This window comes from Cyclopterus lumpus, chromosome 12 (assembly GCF_009769545.1).
Source record: "Cyclopterus lumpus isolate fCycLum1 chromosome 12, fCycLum1.pri, whole genome shotgun sequence".
Taxonomy (NCBI): Eukaryota; Metazoa; Chordata; class Actinopteri; order Perciformes; family Cyclopteridae; genus Cyclopterus; species Cyclopterus lumpus.
In genome coordinates, this window is record NC_046977.1 from 6,314,909 (window position 1) to 6,331,636 (window position 16,728).

A 16,728-nucleotide genomic window follows, 5' to 3' on the forward strand; every position below is an offset into this window, starting at 1 on the left:
GTCTAAATGTGATATATTTTACGTGCGCTATAAACTGACCCATGTTCACCTTCAGGTAGAAACAATGTGTTTAAATCTGTCAGATTAACTGTATGACTGGTTAAACCTGAGGTGGAGCTACGCCTGAAAACTAACCAGGAACGGGTTAGTGTGAACGGGTTAGTTTCCACGGTAACTTAGGCCAGGCTCACTTAAACATCCTTTATAAAACAGAATTCCCTGGAAATGAGTATGCCTGGTTACACTGGTAATCTGGCTTTACAGGTCAGAAGACGTTAGAAGCCCACAAAGAGGCTCATCACTCACCAGCAGGAAGACACTGAGAGTTTCCTTCTTTGGATTTGGATTGATAACTTTCGGGTTGATATTGTGGGGGTTGATCCAATGTGCCGCGTCACATTTCACCTAAAGAGAAGGGAGAGGCAGATATGGTCCATCTGTTCAGATACACTCGCATGTCCACGTGTGTGTGTGTGTGTGTGTGTGTGTGTGTGTGTGTGTGTGTGTGTGTGTGCACTCATACCTGTGGGCTGGTGCTGACGTGGGTCAGGTACAGTAAGTTGTTCTGCCGAGGAGACAGGTGAGGATACGTCACGGTGAGGTCGAGTGGGGGAGACACCATGTCAACTGACTTCTCCACCTGAAGAGAAGTGAGATGGAGAGGCCTCCGTTTTTTTACTAATATTGCACCTCATCTGGATTCCCAAACAAACCCCGTCCGCATGCAGCTCTGTAGATGTACATGAACACATCAGCAGAAACGATCTCTGTTACCGTGTAGCTGATGTTGACCTCCTCTCCGATCACGCTGGTGTCATTGATTACAGTAGAATACTGTTCTCCCTCTTTTACGACAATGTGTTCATCCCCCGACCACCTAAAAAGAATAGGCGGAATAACAGTTTTAGATACAGACGGATGTTTATACATTTAATATAAAATGTAGACACCCATTAAACCCACACTCTTGGTAAAAGTCACAAATAATTAATAAATCAACAATAATTAAGACTCTTATGAAAGGGGAACCAATTTTTTTTTTTTTCTTAAGCCGTTCCTAAGGCCTTTATTAAACCTGCATCGATGGATTTTTTTGACAATTTGTGGACAGGAAAACAAGTTGAAAACACAACACTGATCTTAAATAACTTAAAAAGTTAATACGCTGCAAACAGTTGCTTATTTACACATCAAGCAAATACAGAGCATCATTATCATTCATTTGGAGTCGTGTTTGTATTACCATGTCTCTTTAGCTGCTTAAAGAGAGTCCCGAAATGTGACGAGAGTTTTTCTAATTAAAAATGCTGTCTGCCTGCGGCTGAAAATAACACTGACGAGGGTATATCCTTGTATAGTGGTACCAAAATGACATCATTTTTTATATTTTTGATTTGTCAAACCGAGGTGTAATAAGGTTAATAATGACCGCATGTCATTAACATGTCATTAACATGTCATTAAATGTCCACCGCGACAGGACCTCAGAGACCATCATTGGTGCAGCTACTCACACTGAGAATATCAGTCCAGCTTCGTACTTCACGGGGATGGAGATGTGCACCGTGTTGTCATGCAGGGTCGAAGACAGCTCTTCACTGTCACTGGCGACAAAAACACACAAAAAAAGACATTTGTACAATTCCACGAACAGAATGTGTGTTTAAAAAAAAAAAAAGGCAAACGGCTTCAAACTGGAAATAGAAAACACTGTGCTGATCTCCTCACCTTGTGGCTGTCACGTTGATCTGAATGACCTCCTGGATATGTTTGGGATTTACCTCAAATTTCACTTTGAAATATTCCTGTCGATCACATCACAAAGATAGACAAACAAATGATATATCGCATAGTTATTGTGCAGCATGATGAATGTACCGTCGATACTGACCTCTACATTACTTCCCAGGAAGGGGTATCCAACAGCACACTCCAGCTTTGTGTTGTTCAGCGTGCACGCCTTCTCTGGCTGATAATACAAAACAAAACACACATCATCGCACACATTTCAATCCACACGCACTTCATCGATGCAGACAGAGGAGCATGACCAATCTCACCTCCACTTTAACGTAGTTGATGTTCGGTGTGAAGCTGAGGATAACCTTCGTGTTGTACGCATTGTCTTTGCTGTTTCTAATGTTGATGTTCACGTCGATCTTGTCTTTGTTGTCTTTGATCATCATTCTGGAGAAGTTTATGAAAAGTGTCAGCACGCTGGTTTGCGATGCACACGTCCCCCCACAAGGGTGCAGTCATGCACTGGAAGGATGTGCTGCTATTAAGGCTTATTAACTATGCAAACTGTGTTATGAGACACAGTAATATACAGGACAGCTACATAACAGCTGGAGGAAAACTTACACTGATCAATACATTATACATTTGCATATGATATTGTTGTTTTAAGAAAGCCTTGTAAAAATTGTGAACATATCCTTTACTGCTACTTCCACTTACGTTTTGACACTCGGCTCTGCTTTGAGAGAGAGGTCAGCGATGCACTTCTCATCGCTTCCACAGTCAACTAGGGGAATCTACAAAAAAAAAGAAGATGTACATGTTCAAGATGTCCTCCGGTCCAAAGTATATTTTTCTCATTGTTACTTTATGTGGATGTCTGAGCTTCACTTTCCAGAATGATAGATGTGCAGAGTTTTACACTAGAGGTGGGTTTTCAAACTCATTTGTAAATTCAGGGTTTAAGATGCATATGCACGAGCAAAATGTTGTGATATTACAACTAGTTTGGAGCCCAATCATGGTCCAATATGCAACTTACAACTTACTCCAGCGCACATATAGAAAGGACTTTTACATGAACAGGGACATCTTGCATCTGGTAGTTGAACTTAAAAAAATGTCAAGATTGATGACCTGCTTAAGTCTAAGTGTAACATGAACCCAGTATCTGCAAACCCGGGATGTGGCCACATTGAGTGGTTATTCTATTTTAAAATGTTACTGTAGATATATTAAAACGAATTGTTTCTTATACATCTGAACACCTGTTTGAACTAAAACTGGGAATATTTGACTGGTTAGGCATTTACAGAATATGAATTTATCAGTGGTAAATAATATATATATATATAGTAAAAATATAGAAATGGCCAAATGATTAATGTAATATGTATATGGGTGTATAAACCTAGTGGCCAGTGCAATATCCTGCAATAAAAAAATAAGGAGAACATGAAGTTATAAACAGTTTTGAAAGGTGTTAATTCAACTGTGATTTGTGTTGAACCACAGTTGAATTATGGAACCAGCTTCCACTTTTATGGAACCAGCTTCCACTTTCAGTCCGGGAGGCAGACACAGTCACCTCATTCAAGAATAGACTTAAGACTTTCCTGTTTGATAGTGCTTATAGTTAGGGCTGAATCAGGTTTGCCCTGGTCCAGCCCCTTGATATGCTGCTATAGGCTTATAGGCTGCTGGGGGATGTTTTAGGATACACTGAGCACCTCTCTCCTCTTCTCTCTCTCCTTATGGATACATTTACATCTCTCCATTGCACCTTATTAACTCTGCTTCCTCCCCGGAGTCGTTGTGACTTCACGTCTCATAGGGTCCATTGGACCTGGAGGTGTCTGATGTCTGGTGAGCTGGCCTCCCACCTTGGCCCTGCTGATGCCCCGCCCCCCCTCCTCTCTACCTCCTTCTGTTTCATGGATTGGAGTTCCATTCATACATTGTCATATTCATGTAATGTGTTTATGTAACTTTGTAATGCTGTTCATTCTGTACACATGACATCTATTGCTTCTGTCCATCCGGGGAGAGGGATCCTCCTCTGTTGCTCTCCTGAAGGTTTCTTCCCTTTTTTCCCTGTGAAAGGTTATTTTTGGGGAGTTTTTCCTGATTCGATGTGAGGTCCTGGGACAGGGATGTCGTATGTGTACAGATTGTAAAGCCCTCTGAGGCAAATTTGTAATTTGTGATATTGGGCTATACAAAATAAACTGAATTGAATTGAATTGAATTGAATTGTTGCTGTTAAACTGTATTGCTTTAAACTGAAAGGTGTTACTATTATTTTGTCCACCCAATTCATATTAATGAGATCAGACTAAATTCCCCATTATCAGTGTCATTTAAGTAGTTGTAATCCCCGTAAACGTGACTACTTAAAATGAAATGATAATAAAACATCTTGACTTTAATATAGTTTATATTTTCCAATGAGAGAGAAGCAGAACTTTAACTTTTAAGATGACTTTTTAAGAGTTATTTTAACTTTTGTAGAGAAACAACACACACATAACGAACATGTTCAAAACCGAGTCTTTTAAATGCATTCAATACATTTTGTAAGATATTCTTGAAATACTGGAGCAACAATAAGTCATCAGGAGCTCCTCTCCTCTGTATTTGTTTGCACTGCTGACTCAAAGAGATGACCTTCGTTTCCTTTTCCGTTCCACCCCAGAGTGTTTGAGGGTCACAGTCAAATGGGTTCACATTCTCAATGCTCTCACACCGGACCGTGAACGAGGACGAGAGAATATCATATGCAGCACAATGTCCAAAGAAAAACTTCCGTTTGACGATTTCCCCTTTCTGTGTGTGTCCCTTCTCTTCCTTCCAATAACAATAACAGGAGAGGTCCTGAGGTCCTAATAACGCTTCCTCGCTTGTCTGCGTGCATCGCTGCTACGACGGTATCTGACGCTGAGGATGTGGCAAAGCTCATAAACACATCACATATGTTGCTGTGTTTAGAAGAGAGGGTGGTGCCAGGGGGGGGGGGGTCTGGCTTTAATTTGGGTCTTTGTTACATGCTGAAAGTGAATTCTCTTGTAATATTTCCCCTCTTCATCTGGACACATCACTCACGGCAACACTTATCTGGGAGACCCTCTTGTTAGAACAACTATGCATGTGGGAGTGGGAAGACTGCTCTGACATTTGGTTGTGAAACACTGAGGCTGTCTTCAGGATACACTGAGGGATGGCCCTCAGCTGTTGCACATGCTTATGTGGTGTAACAGCCAGAAAAGAACACCCCCACTTCTCATTCTCAGATTATAAAGACAGACAGATGGAAGAGGCTTAAGGTGAAACCCTTCCAGTCTGTGACTCTAAATGTTCTGCTTACTGTAATTGGCAGTTTATACTTAAAGTCCCGAGAGAGACTCTTACAAGTGATATGAAATACTGTCTTACTGTCTTGTTGATGGATTTGGGAAGGTTTTCATCCAGGACGGGGCCTTGGTCTTGATCGGCAAGTCCAAACTCCAAAGACACCATGAGAGGGTCTCGGAAGTCCAGCCGGGCCTGGGAAAGGGGACAAGTGGAGGATGGAGAGGAGAGGAGAGGAGAGAGGGGAATAAAAGAACAACAAATGAAAAAAGAGTTTTTGGCTGATTAGACCCTTATTCAGCACTTGTGTTCTGGCTGCGCCTCCTTCGACAGCTCCCAGACTCTCGTGCTTGTCCTTCGTCATATCATTCAGACATTAAGTACGAGCAACACGCAAGTCAGAAAAAAACCTTCTCGTCTGAGTTGTAATCTCGAGTTAGGTATTTCAGAAAGTGATGATGGTGTTGCCAGATGAAAAGTTATTACAATTCATCCCGAGGAGAACATGAATGTGTATAACAAAAGCCCATCCAATAGTTGTTTCACCCCCAAACCACAAATGTTAGCCTCTTGGTGGCACTGGACTCGGGGAAAGGTCAGAGGATCACCAAAGTCCTCTGGGCACCACGGATGTCTGTACACACATTCACGGCAATCCATTAAATAGTTTCTGAAATATTTCCTTCTGGACCCTAATGGTTGACCAACAGAGCGACATGACCATAGAGGTCTTATCAACCAGAACGACCTGTAACAGTGTTATGCACCAACCCGCCAAGACACATTCCTTTGTATGTCCAACATACTTGGAAATAAATGGTTCTGATTCTGATGCTGATGAGGGTGCAGGGCCTTTAAATTACTGGAACACAAAGACAACATGTGAAGGAATGGCTTTGCGTTGCAGTATGACATGTATTGTGAAGGCATGGTCGGGAAACTATGAATCTTTCTTATGCAAAATGTATAACATGAGGAACACAAGCTGCGTCTTTAGTCAGGCACATTACTGACTTGGATACAGATACTGTAACAGAAAGGAGGCATTAAGCACTTTCTTTGGACATGGATTCTCTAAAAGTACATCTGATTTTAGTTCTGGACTCAGGTAGTTTTTGGGCCAAATCTTCTGACCCCTGAGGACCTCTCTGCGCCGGACTATGTGGGAAGTTTCGGCACAAACTGGCACACTGGAACAGAGCAGGTATTCATGCTCAGCACACACAGCAATAACAGCTGTTTCCACTGATTAGTTCCTCTTTGTCTCGCCTGGAGGCAGCTGATCAGATAAATCCATTGCTGCGGCTGGAATTGAGAAACGCTCTACGCATGGCTTTAAATGTCTCATCGCCACGGTAAGAGGTGTAGCTGTAACGTACAAAAGGTGATGGACAGTCTGCGATTTGTTTGTTTGGCCACTTGTAGAAATCTCCCCTGACCTGGAACGTCACTTAGTCACATTTTTCATTCTCTTATGTCAGATAATTTATAACTCAGAGCAGCAAGGGGCTGTCCTTGGCATGCTTTGATCAGGACAAGTCTGTTTCGTGTTACAACCAAGGTCATCCTCACAGCTTTGTCCTGTCTCTATTCTGGCTCAAAACACCAATTAGATCTCCAGCAGGCCGAGAATATAACTTTCAGGAACGAACGTGACAGAACTTGTCATCGCCCAGTTGATCTGATTCCTCTATCTTGTGGTTACAGGGTTAAAAATATAGTTATAGGTTATAGGTGTGTATTTCGTACAGGTAACAAACCATAACTAAACCCACGTGTACATCATAAAGATCAGAGTACTTGCCGACATCATGAAGGTCTCTTGCACACATTTTCTCTCCTTGTCTTTGATGGTGAGGCTCCTGGTGATCCTGCGATCGCTTTTATCGTCCGAGGCCATAAACGAAGCCCTGGCCTTTGCACGCAGAGCATCCAGAGTCAGATTGTAGTGGATGTCTGCGGCACGTCACAGAAAAGAAAACACGGAGTCATGAAACACAACAACGTTGACAATGAGGAGGCATAGAGATGAATTAATAGGCTGCTGAATGGCTCACCAGCAGCAGGGTTTACGTCCTGGTTGTCAGATTTGACATTGTAGACAAAACACACCTCAGTCGTCACACACACGGATTTGCGTCCACCGTGCTCACACTGATACTGAGTCTGCTGCAGGTTGATTTTAACAGGGTCGAAGGTCATGTTGGCACGGAGCTCCGCAACATCTCTGGACCTGGTGAAATGAGACAGACATGCCAATTTATAGAACACATCATTGTTGTTGGTGCAGTGTGTGTGTGTGTGTGTGTGTGTTGAGCGCATTCTGAACCGTGCGCATGCATCTTAAAGTAATGAACGAGAACTGGATGCAACTTGAGAGTGAAACTTGGCCTCAACTCTGAGCTTTCTAAAATACAGCCAACAGTCCAGGAAGAACAGTCGCCTGCTGCCAAATCCTATTTAAACTCTAAGCCACTCGGGAGATAGAGTTTTCACACAGCTTAGCTGAGCCTCTGCCAGTAGAAAACTGTGGGAGAAGAAGGACTCCTTGGGAAGTTAAATCATGGTGTGGGCTGATGTTTTAAAACTCTGCGGGTTAGTGCAACAGCCAGGGGTCGTAACAGAGAGATCATTAGGAAGTTGTTGGTCTCAAGCCCACAAGCCCAGTGGGACACGCGCAGCTGTCTAAACCCTCAGAAGACAATGCAAAAACGAACATGTGAGATAAAGTCTCCGGGATACGGACGCTGCTGCTGGTAATGATTCAAGTGGAATGTTTTAGTTTTAGGAGTGCATGTTTATGTGTGAGGATGGGCCACGACTCACCAAAATAGGGAAGCCCCTCCCAGGCCTCCTATGGTAACATCAGTGATTCCATCTCCGTTAAGATCCATGACTCCATGTATGGATTGACCAAAGAATTTCACCTTTTCACCGTCCCCACCTGCAGGGATATGCTGCAGGGGAAAAAACACAGAACCAATTAGAGCACATGAAAGGAAAATTATGGGATATTTCAACCGTGCATATTTCCCGAAGGTTATTGTGGCTCTATGGATCATGGTAACTTTGCACTCGCCACCTCTGTTGTAAAGCCCCCTAAAGCTTTCCAAATAAACATGACTAAGTAGTAGGAGGTGGCGAGTGCAAAGTTAACATTACTCAGAGTCACAATGGCCACATTTATGGGAAATCAGAATCAGAACCTTTTATTGCCAAGTATGTTTTCACATACAAGGAATTTGTCATGGTAGGTGGTGCAACATTGGACAATAACATTAAACAATCAACACAGTGCAATAATTGTAATATTATATATTATATATATATATATATATATATATATATATATATATATATATATATATATATATAGCTGGGGTTGAAATATAACAGCATTTCCCTTTTGACTAAATAAAGGTCTTTTGGTATCAATAGTTCTGCCTGTCACTGCTCTCACCTGTACATATTTCTCTTTCAGTGACGTCTTATCTCCATGATAGATGTATACGGCCCCCCGGTGATCGTTCTCAAAAGGTGCACCGATGGCCACGTCATTAAACCCGTCGAGGTTGAGGTCTGATACTGCGGCAATGGCCGTCCCAAAGCGGGCCCCGCATGGTTCGTTCTTATTGGTGCAGCTGGCCGAGTGGGCGGTACAACAGGACTGATTGACGGGCTTTAAAGTGAACTGGTGCTCAAACTGGCCGTCCTGGAAATAGAGCAAAGACACACAAAAAACATCTCAATTTGACACCAAGCTCTTTAAATCAAAAACACACACAAAATACCAAATTCTCTTTTGAATGAATCTTCCGTACCTGGAGTTTGTAGACGTAGACTTGTCCCTGCTCGTCTCTTTCCGTGCCCATATACATTGGAGCTCCGACCAAGAGGAGGTCCGTGTAGGAATCGGCATCCACGTCGACAGTCTGCAGGACGCTGCCAAAGTAGGAACCAATCTGTGGACAAGACACAACAACGTTACAGACAACCCAATGATTATTCAGGAAACAGAGGTTTCTGTGTTTTGCACCTCACGACCACCAACGGTTCTCTCTTACCTCTAAGCCTCTTTGTGCTGCTGTAAACATGTTATTTTTCCCTTGAGGATTATTACAGTCTTATCTTATTTAAAGTCGGATGGAAGAAAGATGTCTACACTGAGGGACGAGGTGCCTCCCCAGGCTCCACAATGAAAGAGACTCACTTGTTGTCCTTTCAGTATCTGTGAGACCACGATGTTGTTCTCTTCATTCAGACGATAGATAACAACCCGGCCTGTGTGGTTGTACCGCGGTGCACCTGTGATGTACAGCACTCCGTCGGGGGTGGATGCTGACTGCACATCATAGCCTGCAGAGACACGGGCATACACAAGTACCCACTCTATTTTTAGTTCAGTGCATTCTTTACATGAACATGAATCATCAAGAATGTGTCAAACAGCACTTAACAACATCATGGGAAAAACAACTGCGGCTCTCTTTGAAGGGTATTTTTAAATGGTTTGTCAGCCAGCTGTTTACATCACACTGTGAGGAGGAAACTATAAAAAAAATTTAAAAAAACTACTGGAAACTGGCAGGAACACACACACACACACACACACCGGCTACATATGCAAAGTCTACAGTCAGACCATCTGGTATGAGCCGGTGCCAACAGCTGAGTTTACAGTACGCAAGCCTGGACCTATCAGTGCTCTTTCTAATGACATGTTGATTACATAACTTGATATTAAGATGCTGCGGTTGCTCCGCAAGCCATAAAAGGCAGCAGGACAAGAGACGCAGGAGAGGAAAGCGTGCATTTATTATTTATGTGACAAAGAGATGGACAGCATTTGCTGTCAGAGTTAGACAAATTACATATCTTACTCCTTTGTGTAACAGAAGCTGTATGTATATATATTCTGCAGCTGTAAAAATGGACCTCTTCTCTGGAAAGATCTAGCTTATCTCTCTCTTTGTTGTAAACTGTATTCCTGTATATTATTTAGCTTATTAACAGGTTTGTGTTTGTGTATTTTTGCACAATGTGCTTTTTTGGGTGCAATTTCTTCGTACAAGTGACTGGGTGCTATCTTTGAGTCCGGTATCCAGCTGATTGATCAAATATGTCTTCAGACTTTATGGGTGAACTCACCCAGGTACCCAGCGAGCCCTTCGTACCCGGCCTCAGTCTCTGGGTCGTAGAACTGGGTCTTCCCTGGAATGATTGTTCCTCCAGCAGTATGCATCACCACTGTCCCGTTCCAGTCAAACGCTCCCACTGCTCCCAGTAACAGGCCGTCCTATGAGAGACAGCAGAGCTGATATCAGGAGCAGTCGCATGTGAGATGAAAAGAATTTAAACGATTTTTGTTCGAATGAAAAATTACAGAAGGTAAAAAAATACTAAATGACAACTAAAAGAAACTTCTGAAGTGTTATCATCAAAACGTACTTAAATAACTTATTATGTAAAAAGGCCACTGGAGAGTTATTACTGATGCATTAACATGTAGGCTACTAAGTAGTTTTTAATGTTGTAGCTGGTTGAAGTGGAGACCATTTTACAGATTTATGTTTGGGTGGATTAATCTATGGAACTTATATTTTATTTGTTAAACATTGATTTCTCTGTTGTAAATTAAACATGAAATGTAATGTAAACATCGGTCTGGGATACTGTGTTTCACTATTTCACTTGAAAATAATTAGTTAAACTGTTAATTAGTTATTAATCGAAAAAAAGAAGAAAAAAAGTAACCTCTTGAAAATCTCAATAATGTGACCTCTAGAATATATATTCACAATTAAATAACCTAGATAAAATAAAATATAGTAGAATACAACACTAAGCAGAAAGCAAAAATATATACGCCAATCAATCTTTTTAATTGACGTACATATTTTTATCTACAGGACACAGAGTTAATTAATAGGAAGGGGAGGGGTCACACAGGATAATTAGGCACTATGAACTTATTCACCAGGCTCTTTCCCACCACTGAGCCTGAAAGCGAAGGCCTCGTGAGTTTAACAGTGACGAGTCCACCGTGATCGAAGAGCTGGTCCACGAGAGTCAGCAGCAGGAAGAGAGGCGGAGGAAGCCAGCTGCTTTTTAAATAGATGTCTGAGCTAACTAATGAACAAACTCCTAAAGGCATGTGAAGGGGCAAAGGCGAGCGTGTTGTTCTTAGGAGTAGTGAACAAACATCTGATTCAACCCCTCCCCCCCCCTCGTGCTCGCCTCCCAAATCTCCTTCTGACCGTCTCGCACACACGCTCGCAGACCAAACACCTCCATCCGGAGGTCTGCGGCGGCAGCGGGGAGGACAGAGAGGGCCTGTGTCTGACCGGGTGAATCACCGACGGTTTGAAGATGCACTGGAGATAACACGGGGGCTTTGTGTCTGGACGAGTTCATTAGTTGAGCAAACATGCACGCTGACACATTCACTTCCCCCGAGAGCACATCAAATAAACAGTTCTTTGTCAAACTACAGTCCTACAGACGTCTGAAGCTTGCCGTGATCTCAAGATATGATGCACTTGTCATGTCATCGGGTCTGGTTTAGTGATTCTGCAGTTAGTCACTGACTTTACTTAAAAGGTATTTGTATATTCATCTGGCGTAAATAATTGGATTTAGACTTACTTTGGAAGAATGTGCACTGAACCCAGCTTGGGACATCTCCATCTCAAAGGAGGAGGTGAAATTGCCGGTCGTAGCTGAGGATGGAAAAGTTCATTTTAACCTTTAGATATTAAAATAAACAGCACATAATACCATGTCGTTAGTTTCTCCTGGTCACATTCCTTTAATTCATTGTTGGAACGAGAGAGTTTTCGTCTAGAAAATGAAAATTGTAACCCTTTCTGGCGGAGCACATTAAAAAACCAACACTGCATCTTTTAAAGGACTTAATAAAGGGATAGTTTCTATAATCAAAGCTGCTTTGAGAAACAAAAGTAGAGTTAATAATGAGAAAAAAAAACCTCATTAAACTTAGCTTTGCGTTGACCGTACTGACATGAAGGTGGTATCCATCTTTTCATCTACAGCAGAATTATTATTACTTAATATTTTATAATACATTAAACTGTTTCCCTTGTTTAACATTTACCTTCCAAAGCAAAGATCTTGCTCCCCAAAGCATCCACGATGGTCAACAACGCCACCTCATCGGACACGTTGAAGAAGTGGTCTTGCAACGGCTGACTGGAGATGGACGCAATCTCCTTAATAAACTTCTGCATTTCTTCGGCACTTTTGTTCTGACGATTGTAGTCTCCCAAAACCTGGAAACAAAAATAAACAATCTCAATAACATCAGGGCTTAAAGTGTATGACTTTAATTTATGTATGTTAAAGAAACAGTTTGGTTCACTGCCCTTGATTTAATTTGAATGATTGAATGATTGCATTGAATGATGCATTTTTAATCTGGCTTGTTATATGAATACATTATCAAACTCTAAGTGCTTTACTGAGTGGTTTCATCACTGAAATGAATCCATATTTCAATAAACCGCACAGTAAAATTGCTTTATGTCACTATGGTTTCTATAGTTTCTGCATATTCCAGCTACTTTTTTCATGAATAAATAATCCTCTCTGGGTTTATCGTGAACAGTAAACACAGAACTTCCTCAATCCTAAAATCAGAAAACATATTCATACATGTTAACATGACTCGTGGAAGCAACATAAAGGTAAGTTTGTACCCACAGCGATGCCAAACCTCTCGATGTCATCATCGTCGCAGCCTCCGATGACCTTGTCCATTTTGTAGAAGTCATGTGACTCTCCGTCAGTCACAATCACCATGACTTTCTTCACCCCGGGTCGTGCACCGCGCTCCGGCATGAAGGCCTCTTTCCTGATTGGTGCAACATTTTCAGTCATAAGAACAAAACACTCAGAGTATCTGCTTAAACAGGACCTTAAATAATGCCTTTTAGCCATTCCTCTTACATGAGAGTAGTGGGAGGTCTTTTTTTCAGGTATTTTCCTTCCTTGTCAAAACCTGGCACTTACATTACCCACAATGCAACTCGACCACTGTCAGTTCAGTTAGCAACTCGGGTGTGTTATTCTAATAGCTGCTAATGTAACCTTGAGCTGCTTCCCTCACGCAGAGATGAGGAGCGGGTCTGACATTTTTTTTTTTTCTTTTCTAATTTGTAATGTTCAGCCCCAGCAGTTTTCAGATGTGGCAGAGCAACAATAGGCTATTTATGTTTCACATATGCTGTCGTACTGCCTGACACCTGTAAACAGACGTCGATGTGCAAAATTAGGTTCAGCTTTTGCTGCAATATTTTAGTCTGGAAAACATCAGCTATACCTGACCGGATACATGTTGGACCAATCAGGGAACTTCTTCTAGATGTTTGAGAAATGAATCTGACCAATACCAGCACTGTGAGCGATGTGTTTCATTGTCTGAGTCCCTTGTCCCGCCAACTTGAAACTACATGGTCCCATTCAAAGGCCTTTAAAAGGCCTCTTGCCAGACCGTGTCAATCAAGAACTGTGGCCCTGCGCTGCCAGGCATGAGGAGGGAGGGGTTAGTGTTGAATACCTGGCCGTATCGATGCCCAGGAAAGTCATGGTCCTGAAGCCGGTCTGCTGAGGAAGTTCTCCAACGAATTCCAGCAGATTATGAGTGTTGTCGAACTGGCTCAGGTTGACACGGTGAGTCACAGTCTCACCGTAGGACACTATCCCCACCTGGAAAACACACACACACACACACACACACACACACACACACACACACACACACACACACACACACACACACACACACACACACACACACACATGTTCTTATAAACGTTATCCTACATTATGATGTATTTTTCCTATGTTCTCCTCTTCTCTGCCTCCCCTCCGAGACAGTCTGCTGAGGATGTGGTTGGGTCGGGTACGGTCGATATGACACAATGTTCTTTATGCAGAAAGCAGAGGGCTTCAGCAGCCGTGGAAGATGTGACTTACAACCACTGGGCTACGCAGTGAGAAGACTTTCCAGTGTTTCCCTCTGGAAAACTCCGGCAGCTCCAGGCCAGATCAATGTAACCATAATAAAAAACCAACCACCCAATTGAGGAGCGATCCAAGACAACTGGACAGAAATACACTGAAGGTACAACTTACTAAGGCAAAGACTAAAATTACTTTCAAGACTGGCTTACGTTCATTAAGTCTGCTTTATGAAGGACACATTACAGTAATTCTCACTGTTGGCACCGGGTGGAAAATTCCATAATGATAGACACTTATGTCATCAAACATAATATAATATGAATAATTGAGTTGGCAGCAAACAGTTTATTCCTTCATTCACCTTCTTGATTGTGTAGTCTTCTATGTTTCAGACAGAAATAGTAACTTCCAACAGCAAACATTATTATTCTTTTAAAAATCCATGAAACCAATGTCTTCATGCAGCTGACCTGTGAGAGTTTAGGTCCGATTTCAATGTTCTCGATGAAACGTCGCAGAAAGTCGACGATACTGGACCAGGGGTAGATACTGTTAGAGCCGTCCAGAACGATCACGATGTCCAGCTCCTTCGCACACTCTGCAACAGAGCCAGAATCTATCGTTAATTAAATCGTACGTTTAAAAAAAAAAAAAGAGTTATGTTTTATCGTTAAACTTTTCCAAAGATGGACGTCTGTTTTTACTAGAAATACTGATTTCACTCCAAAGAAATAAATTAGATTATGCAACACATCCTGTCCTCTTCCTGTTTACTTGTGCCCACAGCAGACACACAACAGTGTAGCCGCTAATCAAAATGTAATAATGTCGAGCAGTGGATCCCGACCTGGGGGTCGGGACCCCCACAAGGGATCACAGGTTAACTTGAAGGGGTCGCTGGAAGAGAATTAAACAAATTACTAGATAATTGGAGGTCTTTTAAAATGAATAGGTCTAAAGCTCTCTCATTAACATGTGATATCACTTACAGGATGAGGATAATAATGCAAGATTAACAAGGCAGCATGTCTTTCACATTGCAGAATGTGTATTTTCTCACAACTGATCCTATAGACATGTGCTGTCGTAATTGGCCTAATTTCTCCATTCAGTACACATTCACACTCCATGCAGAGAGCTACAAAATTCAGTTAGGTTGCCTCATGTGAGTCAAAAAAGAAAAAAGTCCCCAAAGGGCACAATCCCTTATAGCTCCTACATTTAATTTAATTCAGCGCTTCTCAAATCACGCATGTCAATATTTGCCGCACTATATCATCAGTTTGTGTTTCCGTCACTTGAATGTCAGAGAAATACTAAAAAGGATCATAGAAAGAGAGAAATGACTGTCGACTGTTTACTCTGTGGCTCTCTCTTGGCTGTTTCCTTCCTAGGAAACACAGTGCAGGCGCAGTTAACTGTCTCCTAACTTGGTCATACAATGCGGCAGAAGGGCCGGGCCAGAGAGGAATGGGGGTCGGCAGACAAGTTTACATTAAGAAGAATGCTCTAATCTCCCTATTCGCTGAGAGAGGGTGAGTTTGATGTCAGGGTCTTGGGTGGTACTACTGTGAGCCGTAGATTATAATCTCTTAACCCGCGACAGGCAATTTGTGCAGAAGCCGTCCCGTCCTGTGTAGATATTTTTGTTGTTGCCAGGCAGCGTACCTTGCACGGCCGGTGCCAGAGAGTTGAGGATCTGGAAGGATTCGCTGACATTCGCACAAACTCCTGAGATGTACTGCTGCTGCCCACACATGTAGCCATACTGAGGACCACAGGCCTGTGGAGACGGGACACACACACACACACAAACAAACTGCTTGAGAAAATAGGCTGTGACTGGTTAGCTTTCCACCAGTATTAGGTCACGGGTGAGAGGAGGTTCAGGGCTACTGACGACAGAGGAAAGAACTACTCATTTGAGGATTACAAAGAGACTATTAAAAACCACCATAGAGCCCTTCAGATTAGACTTCTACAGAGAGAAAAAGAGAAGAGGGAAAGAGAATTAGCAAATGCTACCGTGCTAACATGTGCTACTAAGCAATAAACAAAAGACAGAACTGAGGCTGATGGGAATGTCATCTGACAACAATTAGATTATGTAACACATTATCAAGCCTACAAAATAAAAGCCCTAAAACAAGCTGCTGGATCCAGATGCCAGGTTTTATTCAGTATGTGTTCTAAATCAACTTGTATTGTATGACTTTATGATATTAGATGAACTCTGATGGGAGTTGAAATAATACATATAGCCACAGGCAAGAGTTATTATTTTAAGTTACACTTTAAGTGTTAAAAGAGGATTAAAGGGTTAGAGTATCAGTGCAGGATCTGTCCTTGCAATCCAAACTTATATTGGATTGGACTAAATGAGTTGCATAAATATATATCTATTGACCATGTGTCCATTGTTTCTCATTTTTACACTATGCTAATCTAATAATCATGCACTCGTATCACTTTACTGGAATAACCATAAAATGTAATGGGTGTCGCCACCTCCTACATACTCCTACATACACTTCTGCATGCAGTTGATTCACAGTGTTACATTCCCAGGACAGGAAGCCTCACTGAGAACACAGGGGAGGGTCAAGTCCACTGTTTCCATAGAGACCAAAGGTCTAGAGAACATATACTTTCTGCGCA

At 42.1% G+C, this 16,728-nt stretch overlaps 1 protein-coding gene across 1 annotated transcript in view; it reads right to left on the reverse strand.

Annotated features, from left to right (window-relative positions):
• itga1 (integrin, alpha 1) overlaps positions 1-16,728 on the reverse strand; it is a 41,192-nt gene that overhangs the window by 3,243 nt on the left and 21,221 nt on the right. Inside the window, exons 5-26 of the mRNA XM_034546815.1 lie at positions 15,739-15,853; positions 14,541-14,668; positions 13,664-13,812; positions 12,808-12,958; positions 12,203-12,377; positions 11,734-11,807; positions 10,237-10,384; positions 9,299-9,444; positions 8,910-9,050; positions 8,549-8,800; positions 7,915-8,045; positions 7,146-7,321; positions 6,893-7,044; positions 5,173-5,283; positions 2,461-2,537; positions 2,061-2,187; positions 1,892-1,969; positions 1,729-1,805; positions 1,515-1,604; positions 775-877; positions 524-640; positions 307-405 (exon numbers count right to left, since the gene is read on the reverse strand). Of these exons, the coding sequence (XP_034402706.1) occupies positions 307-405; positions 524-640; positions 775-877; positions 1,515-1,604; positions 1,729-1,805; positions 1,892-1,969; positions 2,061-2,187; positions 2,461-2,537; positions 5,173-5,283; positions 6,893-7,044; positions 7,146-7,321; positions 7,915-8,045; positions 8,549-8,800; positions 8,910-9,050; positions 9,299-9,444; positions 10,237-10,384; positions 11,734-11,807; positions 12,203-12,377; positions 12,808-12,958; positions 13,664-13,812; positions 14,541-14,668; positions 15,739-15,853 (2,817 nt within the window). The remainder of the gene's footprint in view (positions 1-306; positions 406-523; positions 641-774; positions 878-1,514; positions 1,605-1,728; positions 1,806-1,891; positions 1,970-2,060; positions 2,188-2,460; positions 2,538-5,172; positions 5,284-6,892; positions 7,045-7,145; positions 7,322-7,914; positions 8,046-8,548; positions 8,801-8,909; positions 9,051-9,298; positions 9,445-10,236; positions 10,385-11,733; positions 11,808-12,202; positions 12,378-12,807; positions 12,959-13,663; positions 13,813-14,540; positions 14,669-15,738; positions 15,854-16,728) is intronic.